The sequence below is a fragment of the Crassostrea angulata genome, chromosome 5, assembly GCF_025612915.1.
Source record: "Crassostrea angulata isolate pt1a10 chromosome 5, ASM2561291v2, whole genome shotgun sequence".
Classification (NCBI taxonomy): domain Eukaryota; kingdom Metazoa; phylum Mollusca; class Bivalvia; order Ostreida; family Ostreidae; genus Magallana; species Magallana angulata.
Window position 1 is genome coordinate 40,255,762 of NC_069115.1, and position 15,395 is coordinate 40,271,156.

The 15,395-nt window shown below is 37.3% G+C and overlaps 1 protein-coding gene across 2 annotated transcripts in view; it reads right to left on the minus strand.

Annotated features, from left to right (window-relative positions):
- Positions 1-15,395, minus strand: part of LOC128186155 (dynein axonemal heavy chain 5-like) — a 43,970-nt gene that overhangs the window by 23,354 nt on the left and 5,221 nt on the right. Inside the window, exons 5-27 of one of the 2 annotated variants that reach the window (XM_052855898.1) lie at positions 14,556-14,624; positions 14,394-14,438; positions 12,432-12,819; positions 12,076-12,241; positions 11,823-11,916; positions 11,429-11,527; positions 10,985-11,166; positions 10,368-10,689; positions 10,031-10,126; positions 8,879-9,142; positions 8,708-8,773; positions 8,350-8,579; positions 7,963-8,114; positions 7,453-7,660; positions 7,053-7,225; positions 6,497-6,753; positions 5,283-5,315; positions 3,901-4,104; positions 3,425-3,505; positions 2,795-3,318; positions 2,328-2,627; positions 870-2,223; positions 348-520 (exon numbers count right to left, since the gene is read on the minus strand). In XM_052855898.1, coding sequence (XP_052711858.1) covers positions 348-520; positions 870-2,223; positions 2,328-2,627; positions 2,795-3,318; positions 3,425-3,505; positions 3,901-4,104; positions 5,283-5,315; positions 6,497-6,753; positions 7,053-7,225; positions 7,453-7,660; positions 7,963-8,114; positions 8,350-8,579; positions 8,708-8,773; positions 8,879-9,142; positions 10,031-10,126; positions 10,368-10,689; positions 10,985-11,166; positions 11,429-11,527; positions 11,823-11,916; positions 12,076-12,241; positions 12,432-12,819; positions 14,394-14,438; positions 14,556-14,624 — 5,480 coding nt within the window. The remainder of the gene's footprint in view (positions 1-347; positions 521-869; positions 2,224-2,327; positions 2,628-2,794; positions 3,319-3,424; positions 3,506-3,900; positions 4,105-5,282; positions 5,316-6,496; positions 6,754-7,052; positions 7,226-7,452; positions 7,661-7,962; positions 8,115-8,349; positions 8,580-8,707; positions 8,774-8,878; positions 9,143-10,030; positions 10,127-10,367; positions 10,690-10,984; positions 11,167-11,428; positions 11,528-11,822; positions 11,917-12,075; positions 12,242-12,431; positions 12,820-14,393; positions 14,439-14,555; positions 14,625-15,395) is intronic. The other variant, XM_052855899.1, reaches the window with a different exon arrangement.

The following is a 15,395-nucleotide window of genomic DNA, read 5'->3' on the forward strand; positions in this document are numbered from 1 at the left end:
ACTATGAACTAATGCTATAAACAATGAACTTATCTAGTAATCTTATAAAAAAAAATTAAAATTATCGTTTTCACTGGTATATTTTTCAATTATTTGTGTTGATACATTACAAAGACAATGACAGAATGAGACTAAGACAGGTCCTGGAGCCATCAAACAATACAAGCTCATTTATGATTTCAATCTCACTATTCCACTACATATTCTTTTTCTAAAAGCGCGACTGAGATCAAAAGTGAATTTTTCCAAGTTTGATGGTCCTGATTCCTGCTCCATTGTGACCAAGGTGAGACAAATCTGCTTTGCGACTGAGATGTGCATCTCCTGACCGAGATACAATCTTTTACCTGTCAGTGAGGGGGGTGATGACCAGACGGTCGGTACAGCCCAGGAACTCGTTCATGTAGGTAAAGTCTACATCTGTGATGGAGACCAGACACTGGTCCGTGTCCTCCTTGAAGTAGAAGCGGGACTGCTTCAGCCACTCAAAGTCGTTGGGCGACCGAATGTGCATCTTCACCTAAGAAAGGATGGACAAAATAGTTAACAACAGAGGTTACAGTGGTCTCCCATTGGTTCATTTAACCTTAATTTTGCACTATCTATCAAAGTTCTTATCCCTATGCCATACAACAATTTTTTTTATTAAGATAAAAATTCATTATTCAATAAGGGTATCTGACAATCACATTAATTAATGAACTTAAAACATAATCTTTGAAAAAGGTACACACTGTCAGGTAAAGCTTATTACACATATTAAAAATTATGTGTGTAAGTCCCAAAGAGAAAAAGTGCTACAGATCCATATATTGTGTTCATTTTTCAAATTTTTACAGAAATATAACTAAAAGATATCATTTTCTTACCAAGTCATCAAAGATGTCTTTCTGATGGACATGCACTGTAATGAGGGTCTCGTATTTAGTTCTCTCAATTTTGGTGAGCTCAGTGGTTGTCATGGCAATGAGCTCGTTCAGAATGTCCAGGAACTTCTGATTGGTGTTCTGCATAACTTTCTTGTCCACTCTAGCATTGTTCAGAGCCTCCTCGGAATCTCGGGTCCACAACATCTGGAGACCCAACAAACCGATCTGGGATGGGAACATGTTCTCGAACTCAATGAGTTTGAAGCTGGGATCTCCGATGCTAATGGCTGCGGATCTGGTGATACTGTGGAGAGACTTCCTGGAAATACGGAGCAGGTCTCCCAGCCAGATCTCCACGTTACCCTGAGCCATGACTGGTTCCTCCAGAGGGACGTTTTCTCCTTCCTGGGAGTTGAGAGCAAGAATCTTGTCGTACACCTTCTCGTCGAAGCTCACAGTCTTGGTGTTGTCAAACACGCTCAACAAGTGGGCTTGGATGGTGTGAGAGTCGCTGGCCTGACCCAGAATCTCCAGCAGGGCAGGGTCAGACACGAAGAAGAATCGGGGGAAGACCAGACGCTTCTTCTCCAGGTATCCAGTCAACGACTTCTGACAGATCTCCAGCTGTTCCAGAAGATGAGGCAGGAGCTGACTCAAAGTGTCGTCTCCCACGCAGCACTGCACCACATTAGGAATCTCGTGGGCCCTCTGCATGATCTTCATCCAGGACTTGTCAATGTTGCTGAAGCGCTTGGCTTCCTGAGGCAGCTGTTTGGCAATGTCACCGCCCACAAATACAGCCTCCAGGTAGATCCACAAGTTCTGCACCACCAGCCAGTTCTCAATGATCTCAGTCGTGCCGGTCAGTTTCTGGACCCACTCCTGGATTTTGGGCTTGAATGGAGCATTGTATCTGTTGCTGAGGAGGGATCCCAGCACCATCAAGCTGTCTTCCATCAGTGCCACCGTCTCGGAGGTGGTGTCACCTTTCAGGAGGAGCTCACCCCTGGTCTTGAAGCTAGAGAACTGGAAGTCCTGGGCACTCCAATCATTGACCACTTGCTTCAGCTTGGCTTCAATGTCCTTCTCTTTCACGGCCGAGATACACACATCCTCAATGTCCTCTTTATACTGTAACAGGGGAGCCTCAATCAGGTTTCTGAGCAGGAAGTTGTCAGCTTCCACATCAAATGTGTGTCCAGTGATCTGAGCGATGCGTTCCCAGTGGCGAGGCATCATGGCTTTGTTGGCCATCATCTCCAGAAGAGGACAGGTCTCGTTGAAGTCATCAATGGTCTTCTTCAGCTCCTCATAGGCCTGCCATTCCTTCAAAGCTTTGGGAAGCTTACGGCATCTAGATATCAAAAACAGAGATTAAACATTGAGCAAAATCTTTTTTATAACAAACGTTTCGTGAAAAAAAAAAATCATCATCTAAAATTGAAATCAAAGACAAACTTGTTGCCAAAATCAAGCAGCTCATTGTTGATCTTCTCGATATCTATCTCAACCCATGGGATATCCTGATATCCGTTGACATTTTCTAGGACGATGTTGTAGAGCTGATAGAGTTTCTGTAGAAGGTTCAGTTCTTTCCTGATTTTCTGTAGTTCTGGGTACTGGGTGACAGTCAGACCAAACAGCTCCTCACCCCCAGAGTATGTGGTGTACTTCCTCCATAACTCGTCGAATCGGGCCTGGTAAATGTTCAGTCTATCTGATGCTTCTCGTGGATGAATGCCGTCTTCCATGGGACCCCTGAGGAGAAGAATAGAGAAAATGATTCAAAGTGAAAAGAGAATAAATAAAACTAAATCATTTAATAAAAATAATTGGCATTTATCCATTTAACGCCACTTTCTAACTTTCTTTTTCTACTGATGTTTCTTATAGAGAAAGTTATTTGTGAATGAAAAAATTCATACTTAGAGTCGTAGTCCCCAACAAAGACATCATTGTCTTTCTTGAACTGTTCCACTCCAGCCAAAAGGTCAGACTTGAATTCGGGCTGAATCTTCAGCAGATGGTTCTGGACTTGCTGTGACTGAGCGATCAGCTTCTTCCAGCCGTAGGACAGGGTGTCCACTCTCTCAGCATTGCCATCATTAAAGAAAATGTTGTACTTGTTCAGCATGGCGTAGCTCTCTTCCATGGGAGTGATCGTCATGTCGATGCGGATCTCTGCCTCCCGAATCTCGGCCAACGCCGCCATGTGGGCGCGGACATCGTCCAAGTCCTTGACGGGTCGAGACAGTCGCTTGGTGAGATTTTCGATGAAGTCCAAGATCTCGTCCATCTCATGGGCACACTTTTCATTCAGGGCCTTGGCGTAGGCCATCTTCCAGTTCTTGGCCTCGGTGATCAAGGCCAGTTTGAGTGGTTCCGTGCTCAACAAGGTGGCTCCTACTCGGTAACTGGGTTGCATCTCTTCCTTCTCCGTCTCGAGTTTCTGTAATAAAACAACATTACTATTACTACATCCCTTTCTTCAAGCAATCAATTTGGTTGGACACCATATCCCAGACTTTCCGGAGTGTGTGGTTTAATAAAATTACCTGGTAATATCTGATCTGGGCTTCAATCTCAGTAAGTATAGGGTTGGTTGTCATGAATTCTTTGACGGTGGCTTCTGGTTCCTGTAACACAACAGAAAATCCCCCATTAGTTCAATATCCATGTAATCTCAAAACAATCTCCCAAAAGTTATTCATCAAATAATTAACTGTTCACACAAAAAGATGTCTTTTATAATTAACTAAAAATCTGCATTTGTATAGGCATCTTAGTTTTGTATAAAATATTACAAAAATATCATAACCTCTTTCATAATTTTTTGCTTTTTATAACCAAACATAAATTTTTGCATTGGCATCTGAACTTTTGTATGGAACATCTCATAATTCTTTAATATATTATTCTAATTTTTTCCCCTTATTGGGCTAAATCCAAAAGAACTCAAATATTCTCTAACCAGACACCAGGTAATATGATTAATAGCCCCCAGCAGCTGGTCAGGATCAACTATATCTACCTTATCCCAGAGGTGGCTATCCTTGGTGAAGATGTCGAGCACTTCTTGGGCCTCCATCTTGTTCTGAGTGATGATAGAGTTGAGCTGGATCACGATCTTGGTCACATCTTTGTGCTCGGCGATGATTTTGTGCAGTGGCTTGATCATGGAGTTGGGCATCATCTTGGCCTCCTCTCCTTGGTCAGCTGCCAACTGCTCCATTTCCTGTGTGCATGCAATAATATAAATAGGTCAAGACACAAATTTCTAAAAAAAACTTGATAGAAACCAAAAATCCATCAACTGTCTGATTATTAGGTAAATAAATATTTGTCTTTTTTTTATCAATCTGAAAAAAACTATTGTTTGAAACTAACTTCCATACATTTGACATCATTTATTAGAATATTTTTCATTGTTATGTAATATTTTTCACTGATTTATATATCATTAATCTGAAGAAGAAAAAAAAACAACATCCATACATTTGATAAGTTCAATATCATATTTAGCCATGTTTAAAATTTTCATTGTTTGACTATTTCATATTATTCAAATTATTTAATATCATTAATTCTTTTGAAACACTGCCAGGCACAATTAATTAGAGACAAAAAAAAAATTAAAAAATAAAGCTGAAAAATAAAAGATTTTTTTCATTTTTTATCCCAATATACAATTAAATAAAACTGTTACGATGATTAATACATAATGTAAACTTGATGGAAAATGTAAATCAACATGGCGATGAGGACATCAATGCCATATGCTACCCAAGATCAGTAACGGCAAGCAGATGCTAAAGTTAAAGCTTCCATACACCCCTTCTTCTTGTTACATGCGTCAATAAAACATATATCTATATTAAATTATATATTGGGGACACAATTCTACTTTCATTTTCCAATTTTCTTTTAAAATTTTCATGACAAATCTTAACTGAGCAGAAGAATTCTTGTATCATGGTGAATTTTTACTAACATGACTATCAATATGACTTTTTTTTCTATATTGGTGTTAAATCCTCCATTTAGAAAATATTTACATAAAATAAAAGGAAACAGAATCATCGAAAAGAAAGGACAGTTAAGAATGTATAATTAAATCTAACACATATTTCATGCATCAGCATATGTCTCTAAACTAATATCCATTAATTTATCAACTACACCATATAGTTTAACTCTGAAATTTAAACATATGTAGAGAATAGCTAGAAGTGTTATGAAAGGGTAGACAACTGTGAAAAAAAAAGGTTGTCAGCGTGGAGTTTTCTCCCTTTGAATTTTTTTTTTTTTTTTTTTTTTTGTGTGTGTACACTTAACCCCTTCAGTCCGATAGCACAACATTAATATAACATTGCCTGCCCCTTAGTGTGTACAGAAGCTGTGTAACACATCTACCTTTCCTTCACCTCGTGAGGACCTCTCAGGTATCTAGGACACGGAAATTCAAATCATTAAAGTGTCAAGTACTTCTTCTTTTTTTAAATTCATATCTTCTAAAACATCAAAACTTATTCTACCATGAAATTAATACATATTAATATAAATGAGATACAAAGTAACTGTATTTAACAGTTTTTAAAATCATCTAGATGCTAGAGGCGAGCTTGCAGAAAGCTTCATACGTTTACTAAAAAATTATTAATTCCCCCATTTCCATGCTCTATTCTAATTCCATGCATCGTATTAGATTATTTTCTTATATTCATACTGACATAAGACAGATTCTCGCCAAATACCTATCTTGCCACCACTTTATTTTGCGTGTTAAATTGTGGCATTTCACTGCAGAGGCTTGAACAGCATGGTATTTGGCGATTTTTCGTCCTTGGCCAGTATATATATTTAGCAGAATATAGCTGTCATACCTATTACAATATTTGTATACCACATGAATTATGGTATACCAATTACTGAGAAACTGAGATGAGTCTGAATCTAGTCTACAGACCTATAGATATCTACAAGTATCTAAGCTTACATTATTATAATTAATATGTATACACATTATTATAGGAGACATATATGTCTTGGTGCTTCATACAGATCCTGTTCCTACAAGAAACTTGCTAGTTACAGATTGACTAAGTCTTCTTCCCGCTAAGATTCAGAATACCTGATTTTGGGATATGTGTTGATTTACAAAAACAGCTGCTTTTTCTTTCTGTCCTATAATTCAGGTTAATTTGTGATTCAGTGATAAGATAATGTTTCCAAAAAAAAAAAGTATAAAGAAAACAATTGTACATAAACACACAAGCACTCTTGCATGAAGTTCAAAAATTCAGATACAACAGCCCCCCCCCCCCCCAATAAAAAGTAAACAAAATAAACAAAGAATCCATCAAAATCTGCTTCTTACCTTGCAAATTCTCTGGTTTTATGCATTTAAATTTATTATTTCATTACTATATTTCATTCACAGCCTACACATGCACATTTGTTTTAATTTTTAAACAAAATTTGAAAAATTTTAGATCTGAATTTTAGAGATGAGAATTGCAATCAATGGATAAAATTTTTTCAACCCATTCAACCATGGACACGAAAAAAAAATGAGCGCACATACACACACACAGATATATACACACAGCCACACACATCACGCGTACCTTTTGCTGCTGTTTCTGGTGGTAGATAAGGTGTTCCCACTGGGGAATGTCCTGGGAAGTCTTCAGTATCAGCTGCACCGCCTTGTTGAGGGCGGACTGAAGATCATCCAGGCTGGGCTTCAGGACCACGTTAGGAATGGCAAGCACAATGTCGGCCCGGAACAGCGGGGGCTTGGAGTCCATTTTGTCAGCATCCTTGCTGTACTTGTTGAAGATCTGGAGTCTCCTCTTGATGGCGTCCAGCGACAGACGGGTGCCTGATGGAGTTAGCAAAAAAATATCCCGATATAGCACACATGGTTTTACTTTTTTCACAATCCTCGGTGCAACTGATCTTAAAATCTTATATACACAATGTTTTAATATTATTATGAAAGACAAATAGGAATGAAAGGTTGCTTATATATAAGTTTCCTTCATAAAAATCTTGGAATTTCAGAAAAATTTGCGCAAAGTTTTGAAAAAATTTTCACAATCACCATTGGAACTATTATTTGAAATGAATAGATCATTGGCACTAAGTAGTTTCTATAAGATTGTGGGCTGTTGCTCTTACATTTGACCAGGGCCTCTGTGTTTCTCTGGGTGAAGTAATTCAGCAGGGCGTAATAGCAGTCTGTCTCAGATGTTCCTTCACCCTCAGCCAGGGCTGCTTTCTCTTTGGCATTCAAGTTTCCTTTCATTGTGTCTACTAGCTCATACACAGCCTTTTCTACCAGCTGGCTTTGACTAGAATTGAAATTTCAGCAATGTTTACAACTCACATTTGCTATGAAGAAAGAACTTACAATTTTGCTGCTTCAGAGAACAAATTTCATCATCCCCTCCCCTTTCCTCACACCCTCCTTAAAAACCATTCTAAAACAAAAACAAAAAACACCCTTCTCCCCACTGCAAAAAAAAGAAAGATTGATTATGCCATTTAATGAAGTCACTAGCGGATGTCATTGGCTTACTTGGCGAGTTGTTTGGAGGCGCTGTCTACAGCGCTGGCGGTCAGCTCCAGGAACTTGTCCATGGTAACGGGCTCGTCCTCCGGGAGGTCACACAGGGCGGTGACAGACATGTCCTGTAGCACTGCCTCAATGCGACAGTCCAGAATGTCCTTGACTGTCTTGGAGAGTTTATCCAGCTCGCCCATCACCTTGTATGTGTTTTCTATGTCTGCAAAAGCAAGACAATGGGGCTCTTGATACTTGTGCATCTTTTAAAATTACTTCAGTTTCTGATTTTCTTCATCACTTGCTTATATAGTGAATCATTTTCACTACATAGATTACTTGAAACTTGATTTTTTTATAACTTGGCTTTTACAATTACATGAGACTTGCTAATAGGCATGATTTTTCTCCCTCAAAGATTTATTTTGAAAAGGTGAACATGCAAAGCCAGGAAAAAGTAACATGGTTGAATTATGGATACAAATTAATATTTCAGAATACTAAGTGAAAGAAAAACTTTCTTACAGGCTTCCACATTGAGAGCTGTCCATGTAAGGGCAGTAACTCCTGGAAGAAGTGCCTCCTCTACTCGGTCACAGAAAGGCTTCATTGGAGGCTGTAACACGGCTGGGATCTCATCCCTAATCCTCTTGTATTCCAGCAACATTTCCCTCAGACTATTCCAATTAAAAGCAATGAATGAATGTAAATTCAATACAAAGCCAGTTTAACAAAGAAGGAAAAAAAGTTAAAAAGACAATGTATTAACAATTTTAGAAAAATTCTAATTCCTTTATTTTTTTACAAAAGCAATAAGTCATCACATAATATGCCTTTTCATCATGTAAACAGAGAGAGAGAGAGAGAGAGAGAGAGAGAGAGAGAGAGAGAGAGAGATCTGTTATGACTTACGAGACTGAATTGCTCTTGATTTCTTCTTCCTTGACAATCAGGGCCTTGGCCATTTCTGGAACCTCTAGTTTCAGAGCCTGGAGACACTTAGACTCCTGGATCAACTCCAACACTTGGGGGTCAAAGTTAACGTACAACTGGTTGGTCTCTGGGTGGCGGACCAGCAGGGAGGCATTGAGTCCCCCCTTAGCGGCCTCCACAGCCCTGCACCAGCCTCTGTGATACAGCATCTGAAAGTTTCCCAACATTTCAATTATTTTTAAAGTACATTAATAAGTCAATGAATTGCATGAAATAGCATAATTGATGAAAGTATTTTTGTGCAAGGGAAAAGGCATTTTATGTTCGTTTTTCTTACCTCATACTCTAACAAAACTCCAGCCATTTTGTTGTAATTCCTCACAATTTTCTTTGCCTCTGGATGCTGCAATTCAAAATAATGCGTTCAAAATTTACATTTGGATGTTGTAACAGATTATCAAAATTAAATACATGTCAAAATTTCATCATCTAAACACCAAAAACAAACCTTCAGAATCTCGGGCTTGGTCTTGAATACTTTCATTGGGTGTTCAATCTTCCTGTATAACTGTCTTGACCAGGCGATTCGGCCGGCCACTGGGGGCAAGTTCCTGGGAATCAGGGGCTCAGCCTTGTACTTCTGGTACGCCTTTCTGATGGCCTCCAGATCCTTCCCATAATTCATCAGGACCCGCATGTACTTCTCATTCATGTCCAGCTCTGCTCCTCCAATGCTCTCAAACTTAGTCAGAAGTTCCACTGCTTTCTCAGTCTGTCACAGAAATTGTTACATACTATGCTTTATTTGTTCTCTATTGTTAGTACTTTCTTTGCCTTATCCTGTCTCCTTCTTTCTCTCTTTTTTCCCACCCATGTATGTTTCTTTTTCTTTCCTACCTTTCTTTCTCAACATCTTTTAACCTTCTCTCTCTCTCTCTCTCTCTCTCTCTCTCTCTCTCTCTCTGAGCAAAACATGCAACTGTGATTACATGTACAAAGACAAGTGGCATTCCTGTCAATTTGTTTTCACAACATCTAACCTTTTTCATAATTGTGGAGTATAGATATACTGAGAAATCTTACTTGCATACTATCAAAGTGTACATGTGAATACCATCATACAAAAATCATAGAAGCACAATACATGTATTTATATTCTGTCCCTGATAAATTTCTTATCGATCATTGATAATCAAAACTTGAAATCAAAGGTAAAAAGAAAAAATTTCCAGGTTGGAAGTTACTCATAGTAGAAAAATGACAAATTCAGAAAATCTCAGAGAGATTTGCATGGATGAGATAGCTGACTTTACTACCACAATAATACAGACATGTATAGAAGATTCCTCAAAGTGATACTACATTTAACGAGAAACTTACCCTCACTCCCTGATCACAAACAATTATTAAAAGATATTAACTTAGGTTCTCCTCAGAACTTGCATATCAGTATTTGTATTTACAACACTAGTCAACAATATAACTCAACTTTTGTTTACTATTGAAACTTTTGAAGTTTTTCTTTACAAATCTGTTTGACATTTTTCTTAAAAATTTCTTGAAAATTAATATAAGTATAAAATGAGCATTAGAAAACATATCATTCATGAAATGAATATTTTTTTTTTTTTTAGTTTTTGTTGATATTTTGAATACTTACAGTTAGAGACCTAGAAAACCAAGAGTCCATGAAGTTTTGGATGTTTGCTCTGAGGGCATCAATCTGACTACGGAACTCAATGTAATCTACATCATACTAAATTGAAAAAAAAAACATGCTATTTCAAAACATGATTTATTTTCATCCAACTAAACTTTTCATCTCATTTTGGAAAGTAAATAATATTGTTACAAGTATGAAATTTTGCAATGTTATTCTGTATGAAACAAAAATACAAGATCTTATTTTTCATACAAATATAGGAAAAAACTCATGCAGGTTATTAATTTAACTTTACACCAAATTCTTGTAACTGAATTATCTCCCTTGTCATTACCTCTGTTTTCCTATGGTCAAGGATGTTATAATTCTTCTTCTTGGTGGCGTCTACAATTGTCTTGTACTTGACAGCGATGGTGTCGATCCCTTCAATCTTGACTGTGTGAAGGCTAGAAAACATCTCCATCGTGTTCACCATGTCAGCTATCTTCTCCAGACGCTTGCAGAATGTGTCAAATTTACCAAAGATGTAGTTCTCACTGAACTCGAACTGCCGCTCATTCGGGTTCTCTCGGAGCTTTTCCTTGGTTCTCTGGAACTGTTTCTGGTACTCCTCATTCAGTTGGATGCACTCGTTCAATCTCTGCAGGAGCACTGGTCTGTGATAGCAACAAAAAAATCATATTAAATAAATGCAGGCAAGATTTATTTATTTCTACAGTTATCTGTATATCATTTATATATAATTACTATTTTTCACTGACATATGGCATGATCTTATTTCACGGTCTTAGACACAGCCCAAAACCAATTTCAGATTAAGAATTGAAACACCTAGATACTGACTTTAAGTCTTTTTTGAATTTCTTAATTAAACTGACACACACTTTTTTCTACATTTACAAATAATTTTGCATTTCAAATCTGTTGTTACATAAGGGTAAGTAGACGTACCTTGGGATTTCCCAGATTTTACTGACATCATGCATAATGTAGGCCTTGCAGGTAGTGATCATCTGATTGGTGACCTTGACAAAGAGTGAGGTCATTCTCTCGGAGGTGTTATAATACTGAGAAATACTATAGATCATCCTGATGGCATTCATCAGGCTTGGAATGTGTTCCACCATTGTGGCCTACAATAAAAAAAACCATTCACATAACTCCTCAGATGGCAAAACAATTTTTTTAGTACCAAATTTTCTTTACTTCAAAAATTGTTACCCTACTGGCTTAAGACTAATTCTTGCCAAGTACAATTCCTTGCAATTGCAAAGAAATGTCATAATTTAACAGGCAAAATGATGCGGTTGCAAGAAAAGGGTACCAAGCGAGAATTAGTCTTTGGCCAGTAGCTTTGGACAGTTTACTTAGTAGCTGTTAAATATAGGTACTTACAGGTGTACATTTGACCAATGGACCAAAGAACTTGTCCAAGGTGTACAGGTACTTCACATTGTCCTTGGCTTCATTGGCTGTGTCTGTGATCTGACCATCCTGTGATGTAAAAGAAAAGCATAAATATTTAAAGGAACAGCAATGTCTAAGATAAAATTCAACAAAATTGTCATTGTTTTATGAACAAAGAAAAATTAAGCATTAATATTTTACTCCATTTTTTTTCATTTTTTGAGCATTTCGTGAGCAAGTTCATATTATTCTAGTCAACACTGCTTCTATCACTGAAGCTCAACACCAAAAACAGACCTTAGTTTTCACTTTTTTAGTAATGCAACTTTATCTTGTATTTTCAGAGTTAACCAATAGAATAAAAGAGAAGCTTCATTCTTACCAACTCCTTCCATCTACGGAGTGACTTTGACTTGGCAACTTGGAGCACACCAACTACAGCTTTACAGCGGGGACTCTTCATTTGTTCCAGCAAACTACAAAATATATCCAAAGTTTATTCTCATATCCTATTAAGTTTTCAAACCCACTGCAATACAAAGCAAAATTAATAACTTATTTAATCACAATCTGCCTAGCATTATCATGGATAAGATCAATGCTGCTTTGCTGTTCTTGAGAATCTTTCTGCATACTTGTTGAATTTGGCCATCCTGCTCTTCCAGTAAGCCAACTCAGCTGTTGGACCAATGTCGTCTGCTTCTCTCCTCATCTGCTCCGATTCAGCCAATACCTGTTCAATCTGCTTAGACCATGTGGCCAGGAGATTCTCAAACTTTTCCAAATATTCAGTGTTGGCAGCTGTAATAGAGCAAACAATTCTTTCTCTGAAACAGTTTCAAAATAATAAAGACACCAGTAAGAAAAATATTTGCTTTTCTTTTTCCCTGAAACATCGGTTTTAAAATCATATATTTTTAAGAATCTATGCCATTAATGCGCAAATCCGCTACAACTTAAAAATGGTTAAAATTAAACATTTTATTTATACCTGCAGCCTGGTAATCTTGAGGAGAAGCAAAGCTATCCACGACGTCCCCGATTCCGTTCTCTGCCAGAGTGACCTGTCCCTCCATGTTGTCGACAGCAGACAGCAGGTTGCTGATGAAGTTCTCCAAATGTTCCAGGAACTCGTCCACTTGGGGGGCAGTTTTCTTTTCTGCGTTTTCCTCCGAGGAGGAGGGCATGGAGATGGTGCCCCAGGCCTCAAGCGACTTGAGGGCGGGCAGGATGATTTTGGACAGGTATTTCTCCATGCTATTGAGGACGTTTCCTCCGGTGGCATCCACCATGCCAAAGTTGACCTCCTGTGCAATGTTGGCAGGGGTAATGGCCTTTGGAGATGTTCGTAAGAAGTACAAGCAAATGCCATGGAGACCCTACAAAAAAATTCATTTTCTTACACTTATCTTTCGAACATTTTTGCATTTTGTAGAAAAACTGGTGAGAATGAATGCCACCATTGTATCCTATCAACAAAAGATTTTTAAGAAATTACATTTGAAAAGCAGAATAGTTTATCAATGTGTAGATGCATTCTCGCATCTCAGAGGATGTATTCATTTTTAAAAATTCTAAAAGCTAATGTTATCTTTTCAGTAATACAGACAAAGGAGATTCAATGACCGACGTAACATCGTCATAAAAAATATCAAAAGTAATCAACCCTTTACAAAGCTTCATTGGTGAGAGCAAAAAAGTCACGTTTTAATATTAATTGAACACCCAATAAATCTGGATTCTACTTTTTCCCCACCATTCTGATTGCATGTTTAGCTACAGTGTAATTAACGACCAAACACGGCTGCTTTCAATAACCTTCTTTGAATGTATCGGAGGTAATTCATAATTCATTTAGTCCCCCGATTGAAGCCTTTACATCAGGTATTTAGCGGCTAGCATATTGATTAACAGTGTCACAGCATTCCCCCTTATAGAAGAGGCAAAAATATCAATAATTTCTCTACCCCTGGTGTTGATCAAAATCTGCCTTCACTCCTGACAACTCAAACTTGTGAACCAATCTTTGATACCAATGACCCAATACAGTAATTCTTCTCTTAAGACTCTAGGGACTACATAAAAAGCCAGGTTTCTTTTTTTTTCTTTTACTACCAAATCTTTGACTCGATTGGATATCACTTATCTAAAATGCCAAATCAATAGAAAGCCCGTTTTTCTCGGTAGGCATTGCATTTAGTGGTCTCTAAGTGCTTAACTTCCACTATCGGAAGTCCGAAACAGTTCGACAACATGTCAATATCAAAACACTTGGGCTATGAATGGCTTTTTTATGTGGGAACTAATTGATATTCTATGGTCTAGCTCTGTGCCCCGAGTCAGAATTTAGTTCTATTGACATGTTGTAATAAAGGAGAAGAGATCAAGAGCATCCTTGCTCGGCAGAGTCATCTAATATTAACAGGTTACCTCTACTATATACATGTCCATTCCCCTTATCCCAATCCAACCCCGTCCCCTACCCTCCTCCCCACTTCCCTTCCAATTTTTTTTTTACTTTTCAGCTATAAAACATGAGATTTTCTATTGACAAAGAACAAAACACAAACATGAGTATCTGGGATTAAAGGTATTTTAGATGCTAATTGGAGCACTGCATTATAAGATCCTTATTTATTCATGAAATCAATCTGTATTTGTTCTATCAAGACGGGGTGTTTCAATGAACCATGCTTTTGTTCCCTGAATCTAGTCCACTGCTTTATTCAGCATTGATTTTGTTAAACTGTCTTTTAGTACTTCATACACAAGGCTTTTTCATAAAAAGAAGACTCTATTCCGGCTTTTTAATTTGATCGAAGTGTTTCCTTTTTAATTTGATTGAAGTGTTTTCTCTTTAAAAATTTTTCCTCTCTCTATTCAATACGGAATCTAACATCAAAGCAATGCATGCTGATAAGAAAGATTTAGATATACATATATTTATCTATACCTCTGCATCTCCTGGGGTTAAAAAGAGTTTTTTCTGGCCATTTCCCTGATGAAGAAAAAAGACAAAAAAATTATTTCAATTCATTGTTTGTAGATGGGAATAGATTACCGGTATATGATATTATAAATATCAAATTGTAATCATTTCCAATCATGAACTTACTGCGTCTTGATAGAAGAAGATAAGTTTTCGTGTTCCATTCTCCTTGAAAAATGGCTCAATCATGTCAAACTAAAAGAAGAAATATAGGCATCATATTTATAACAGCAAATCAACATGTGTCAAAACTCTCCAACAAACATGCTCATAAATTTGGACAAGGTACAGAATACTTTTTACAAATAAAATTCTATTCATTTAATTCAACAAAAAATTGCTGTAGACACATCTTTGGGGAAAGTGGAGTGACTGTTTCGGAGAAAATAAATCTTCAAATCCTAACCACAATTGTCTTTAATTTATAGAATGAATAACACTTTAACAGTCACAAAATATCATTTCTGAACATTTTTTAATGACTTCTCTCTATTGATTTTTAATTCATGATGCACAATTGTGTCAGGTCAGAATTCCTACATGCCAAATTTGCTAGAAATAATCATTCCCACTTTGAACTCCAAACCCAATTTACTCTAATTCCCACATAACCCTTTAGCAAACAAGTAATGACAGAAAAGCAAATAGAGACATAAGAAATGTATCAGATTTCAACAATTTAAGCGTTAAACATTTAACAGTTTTCAAACCCAGATTTAATACACCTTAACACCAGGTAGATATATAGACCAAGCCCTTCAAAGTGTCACAAGATAAATATTGACCCAAGCTATTTGGAACTGTTGAGTCCACTACTGAACTATTTGATTACCGGCCCAATCCAAACTCAATCCGATAACTCTGTCTGTGATGAACACAGAGTAAGATCTTATGGTCATTGTGAATCAGGTGGCCATATATCAACAGAACTGGAGAGTCGTCTCTCCATAGAATAACATTTAGGGC